Source organism: Ursus maritimus, unplaced genomic scaffold (assembly GCF_017311325.1).
Source record: "Ursus maritimus isolate PB19 unplaced genomic scaffold, ASM1731132v1 scaffold_12, whole genome shotgun sequence".
In the NCBI taxonomy this organism is placed as follows: Eukaryota; Metazoa; Chordata; class Mammalia; order Carnivora; family Ursidae; genus Ursus; species Ursus maritimus.
In genome coordinates this window covers 71,884,142-71,890,141 of record NW_024423564.1, presented here as the reverse complement: position 1 = coordinate 71,890,141, position 6,000 = coordinate 71,884,142, and the positions used below count along the sequence as shown (strand labels likewise).

Sequence of the window (6,000 nt, the reverse complement as noted above, 5' to 3'; positions counted from 1 at the left end):
GCCCCCCCCCCCCCCCCCCCGGCCTGCCTCCAGCACGGCACGTCCAGGATGCACGTCTCGGGCTGCTGCTGGGGCTCCGCAGAGCCAGGCCGGCGTTTTTGGTTTTGTTCTTGCTTTCCAGTTCTTTTTTCCCTTCCTACTCACGTTCTGTTAGGGCGTGTGCGCGGTAATAGCCGAGAAACCACGTGGCTCTTGGAAAAGCCCTCAGGTAGTGCGCTCGGGGGCTGGGGGTCTCGGCTGCGGGCGGCTCACCGGAAGGAGGCAGTGAGGGGCCGTCCGCCGCAGTCCTTTCCCTAGGCCGTTCCCGTGAACCGAATTTGACCACCGATGTTGGCACGTGCTGTCCCACAGGCAGTTAAAGTACTAATAGGCGCTAAAGATTTAGGGAAATTGGGGGAGGAAAATATTGAGAACGACTGCGGTCAGTCTCGTTCTCTTGCTCACTGGGAAGATTCTGTCTTTATATAAGCAGGGCCCCTCGTGGCTCTCATCGTTTGAATCCCTGGAGTAGGTGACCGGGCAGCGCTCTGCTGACCGTGACTTAACTGCACAGCTGCCCCCAGGGCCAGCTCTGTAGCTCTGGAAGTGTCTTTCTCGGTTTAGCTGTTTAACGCGTCCTGGTGTGTTCTCCAGGGCAGTTTCCAGCAGAAAGTGCTTTGTACCGCAGTAATCACGCGTTTGGCGGGGAGGGATGGAAATGCCTGTCTCTGTGACGGTTGTTCTGGCGTGGTCAAAAAAGTCAGAGCCCAGGGGCGCCTGGGTGGCACAGCGGTTGAGCGTCTGCCTTCGGCTCAGGGCGTGATCCCGGCGTTCTGGGATCGAGCCCCACATCAGGCTCCTCTGCTAGGAGCCTGCTTCTTCCTCTCCCACTCCCCCTGCTTGTGTTCCCTCTCTCGCTGGCTGTCTCTATCCCTGTCGAATAAATAAATAAAATCTTAAAATCAGAGCCCAGGAGCGAGTTTCCACTGCGCTGCTGCGGGCAGGTGGCCGGGGTTGGCGGGAGAACCCCAGAGCCGGCCTTCAGAGGGCCGGGCCGCGTCGCGGTGGAAAGTACACTGGGAAGCGGGATGTGGTTGTGAGTGGATTCTTCCGTGCATCAGAATTCTTGCCTCAGCGTGCCTTCTCTTGCCAGGGAAGCTCTATGGAGATCCAGATTACCTGGAAGAGAGGCACCGCCACAGATTTGAGGTGAAGAGTTGAGCTTAGTGACCTTTCCACTTTTCTCCTTCCGGCGACTCTGGAAACACAGCAAGCTGAGGCTTACTCTTGCCGTGTCCGCAGGTGAATCCAGTCCTGAAGAAGTGTTTGGAAGAGCAAGGCCTGAAGTTCGTGGGCCAGGACGTTGGGGGAGAGAGGATGGAGATCGTGGAGCTGGAGGGTGAGCGCCGGGCAGCCGTGGGTGGGGGCTGGGAGCGCTGACCGGGCGGCCAGAGGGAACAGCCCTGCCCTGCTGGGGGTGCTCTTGGGGAACAGGCGCCCGGAGCCCCGGGGAGCCCATCCTCCCACGGGCAACGCACTTCTGGCCTTGGCCCTTATTCTCTAGAACGAGAGCTCGCCCTTGGTCCTTGAGCCCCGCTTCTGATCTGAGGAAGCCGGGGAGCAGGGCCGGCCAGGTGGGAACCCTGTACAGGAGGCCCCGTCAGCCAGCAGGCGACAGCGTGCGGGGCCAGGACGTCTGCTCCCCCAGCTTTGTGGCTGCCTTTACTCAGGTTCTGATTAAGACGCTATCTTTAGGTAACTGTAGGGACTGTAGAAACGTGAGATTCTGGCAGCGCTTGCTCTTCTGTGTCTTATGCACACAACGAAAGTGCTGCTTTTGCGTTTGTTTCAGACCACCCCTTCTTTGTTGGGGTTCAGTACCACCCTGAGTTCCTGTCCAGGCCCATCAAGCCTTCGCCTCCGTACTTTGGCCTCCTGCTGGCCTCCGTGGGGAGGCTCCCGCATTACCTCCAGAAAGGCTGCAGGCTCTCACCCAGGTGCGGTCACTCTTCTCCAGCTCGTCTCAGCGGGCCTGCTCTCCTCCCTGGGGTCCCCTCGGGCTGCTTGTCTGCTGCCCCGCCTTCCCCTGGCACGGGGGCCGGGCCCTCACTGTGGCACCTGGGCCCTGCGCTCCCTGGGGTGCTGGCTTTCCCGAGCTGGTGGCCACAGCCCCGCTGGATCCCTGCCTCGCTGCTGCCTGTCTCCGGAACCAGTCGCTCACGCTGAGTGAAGTATATACCCAGCGTTTATCCCTACTAACTAGAAGAGGAGAACCCCCTACAGCTCTGTGCCAAATACATCAGGCTGAGTAGCGCCTCCCTGATTCCCGCCGCGTGCGGACAAGGGTCCTGTGGTGATGGTGGCTGGGAAACCAGAGCAGGAAGGCGGGTCTGTGGTGGGAGACGATGAATAAACCATCCGAATTCCACAGGGACACCTACAGTGACAGGAGCGGAAGCAGCTCCCCCGACTCTGAAATCACCGAATTGAAGTTCCCATCAATAAATCACGACTGATGGTAACGTAAGTGGCATTTCTCAGCTCTAGTATTTTCCTTTCTTTGTTTTAATGGTGATAACGCTAGAATTGTAAGGTATCATGAATGTTTGGTGGCGAGGATTTTCTCTGCCAGAGAATGTAAGTGGTGAGGTCGGCGTGGGCACCAGGTGGGCGAGGCCCCTCTCAGGGACCGCGTCGGTGTCCCCAGGGCCTCGGGGTCTCCAGTGCGGGGCGGAGGGGACACCAGCCACTGGGCAGTTGTCTTGTTGCCGATAGTGACATTCAGGTGCCAGTCTGACCAGATCTGGGGGAACTGGGCTCTTAGACCCTGTTGTCTCATGGAGCCATAAACTCGGGCATCTTGAAGGTGGTGACCAGTGTGACAAAATGGGCGTGTTTGCAAACTCAGGCTTTCGCCAGGAAGTGCTTTAAAATTGACACAACATTCAACACTTACGTTGATTGCTGCTTATTCTGGAAATCCTTTAAAATCTGAACAATTATCGGGCAAACCTGGAATGTCGGCCTTTCCGGTGACGGGGTTTGTAGGTTTATGACGTGGGGTGGCTGCGGGCACTGCCGTAAGTTATATTCAGTGTTACTGTGATAACCGAGTGAACTGTGTTCACCGCCTGCTGGGGGGAGTATCAGGAGGGGCTTGGGGGGTCAGGAATCCATGGGGCCCGGAAGGAGAACCAGGGGTGTGCTGCGGTCCCGTAGGTGGGGGCCCCAGCACGGGGGGAGAGCTCCCGCTGCGCGGCATGGGCGGGCGGCCCCCCGAGCCCTGCACACCTCTCGTTCACCGCAGAGGCCTCTGGGCTGCGCGGGGTGGTCTCATGGGCGCGCGGCGGTGCCCTCCTGCCCTGGACGCCCAGCCGCCTGGCCTGGCCTCCTCCATCTCTCCGGTTGGCCGCGGGCTGCCTGCTCTCTGAGATGCCGCCCCAGAGCGAAAGCAGAGGTTCAGTCGGGGGCTGGCTGTCGGTGAAGTCTGGAGTCTCCCCCTGCCGCAGGCTCTCTGGGGAGGCGGGGGCACTGGCCAGAAGGCTCGTGCTGGGGCGGAGGAAGAAGCCTCGTAAGGTCTGGAAAGTGTGGGATTGTGCAGGGCTTGCGACGTTAGCTTCTCGTGATCCCCGTCGGGCTCCTGTGCTGGTCGTCACGGGAGCGGCCGGTCCGCTGTTGCGGCCGGCTGCTAACTCTCCCCCCGCTTGCGAGCGCGTCCTGTAACCGCTCTCGTGTGTGTGTTTGTTTTCAAACAGGGCGATTCAAGGGAGCCTTCGGACTGTGAGAGTTTACAGCTTTGATTTTACACTCAGCTTTTGACACTTCCTTTAAATTATGTTTTTATTAAGATTATTTTATTACGGGGGAAAGGTATTTGGAAGACTTTGTGACTCGCGTGTCCCATCCTGTGTGTCGGCCCCTCCCCAGTGCCGCTCCGTGTCGACACCCCACGGGGTCCCCGCTGGGCTCCACCGAGGAGGGGGGCCTGTGGGCGGGGGGTGGATGACGCACGCGCCGGGGGAGTGCCCATCGATCACCTCGTTTCTCCAACTACCTCCCATCCTCGTGGATTCAAGTGTGTAGCCCGTTGCTTCCCCTGGAATGCCTAGACCACAAGACGTGCGTCCTGCCGGCCGAGCGCGGAGGGATCATGTTAGCGAGGGCTGACGACACTTGGTGCTGGTAACCCCGGGGCACTGCCTGCCACCCGGAGTGGCGAAACCGGAACGGCCTCGGCGCCGCTCGCTCTGCGGGGCCTCCCGGGGCCCATGGCGGCGGGGACGCGGTGGCCGAAGGGAACGGCTGGTTTGGTGTCACGTGGAATGGCGAGCAGTCGGTCTCTCCGGAGTGCGGTTTCAGAGTCCCTGTCCTCTGGCCGCGTGGCCCTCCCTGGAGCTGGGAAGTACTCCTTGCATCAAGGGGTTGCTTAAAAAAAAAAAGAACAAAGAATCTTTTGGGGAAACTGCCTCTCAAAGCCTCTCCTATATAGACAGCTTTGCCCGAGGGGAGTTTTTCCTTCCAGAACGGTGTTACTGCAGGTGAAATGCAGTACGAAAAGCTATTTTCTTAACATGGTGTAACCATAGGCACCGCCGCGTGCCTGCTGTCCTCTGGCTAAGACCCCGTGTATACTCTAACTTAAGAAATAAAGAACGCAGAACGAGCCACAATGGTGTGTCGTGCTCTTCCTGTCGCGGCTGGGTGGGCAATGTCTGAGTGCGGTCCCACGTGCGCCGGGGTCACCTCAACGGTCAGCACCTGGCTGTCCTCCGGTGGGGCGGCCTTACGTGGATGAGCTGACCGTCCGCGTAAAAACTGAGAGGAGCCTTTCTTTTTGGTGGGAAACCAGAATTTCCCCCCCAAGCCTTCAAATTTAGGTTCCCGGCACGTAGAGATGCCAAGAGGCGTGGGTGCTGTTTGATCTGGGGAAAGGGGGAGGGCCGGGTAATTTATGGGGGTCCCTACCTCTGCGGGCGTGGATGGGGCACCTTGCGTGTGACCAGGGAGCAGCAGACAGCCGCTGTCAGACAGCAGGACGGCTTTATCCGCCGCGGTCCTCCCGCTCCTCGGCCTTCCGCGCCCAGGGCAGTGTCCTGAGTGGTTTCTCCTCCGGAGTGAAATTAGCGGTACTGGCTACACTCCTTGTGGCCTGTTGCTGCCATGGGTCCCCACCCACCCTCTGCTCAGCCCCCCTCCTCGTGAGCTGGCTCCCCTGTACAGTCTGACGCGAGGCTCAGGCTGGGTTGCTTGTCAGCTGCGTTTCCTCACTGACGTGAGAGAAACCTGAAGCTAGGGTTCCCGCCCTGACCAAGCGAGAGCAACCGCGCCGCCTTTGTCTCCGTTTCTCGCGGACCAAGCTAAAATGTGTCACTTATAGAGGTCCTCATGCTTGTCTTGGAACTTTCAGTGTGGCTGATGGGGTGGGATTCTTTTTTTTTTTTTAAGATTTTATTTTATTTATTTGACAGACAGCGAGAGAGGGAACACAAGCAGGGGGAGTGGGAAAGGAAGAAGCAGGCTCATAGCGGAGGAGCCTGATGTGGGGCTCGATCCCAGAACGCCGGGATCACGCCCTGAGCTGAAGGCAGACGCTTAACCGCTGTGCCACCCAGGCGCCCTGATGGGGCGGGATTCTAACCACTGTTCCCACTTGGCGGTCTCATCAGACAGTCTGAGTCCTTTTTGTAAGAGCCATTCCCCAAACTGAGTGCTCTGATGTGCCCAGTGGTGACGTCAGTGCTCCCTGCGACAGTGAGGACTCAGTTGGGTGTGGGATGGTTCCCGTGTTCCCGGGGCCTCAGCCGACCTGTTGATAAGTGCTGGCCGCTTGGATAACCTTTGTGGAAGAGGGACGCCCGCTGGCTTTCCAGGACTGGTAGAGCCTGACCAGCGCTGCCACCTGGGCTGTGGCAGTGGGGACCGTAGCACTTCAACCCAGCTGCTCCGCGCCGGTGCTCAGCAGCCTGGAGCAGCTCACGACACGGCTGCACCTTCCCTTTGTGGCCACGGGCTGTGTCCCAG

At 59.3% G+C, this 6,000-nt stretch overlaps 1 protein-coding gene across 2 annotated transcripts in view; it reads left to right on the top strand.

Moving 5' to 3' along the window:
• CTPS1 (CTP synthase 1) overlaps nt 1–4,649 on the top strand; it is a 29,922-nt gene extending 25,273 nt beyond the window's left edge. For both annotated transcript variants that reach the window (XM_040627457.1, XM_040627456.1), the window contains exons 15-19: nt 1,133–1,188; nt 1,282–1,378; nt 1,832–1,976; nt 2,411–2,502; nt 3,735–4,649. In XM_040627457.1, the coding sequence (XP_040483391.1) occupies nt 1,133–1,188; nt 1,282–1,378; nt 1,832–1,976; nt 2,411–2,495 (383 nt within the window). In that variant the 3' untranslated portion in view covers nt 2,496–2,502; nt 3,735–4,649. The remainder of the gene's footprint in view (nt 1–1,132; nt 1,189–1,281; nt 1,379–1,831; nt 1,977–2,410; nt 2,503–3,734) is intronic.
• Nucleotides 4,650–6,000: the final 1,351 nt, after the last annotated feature.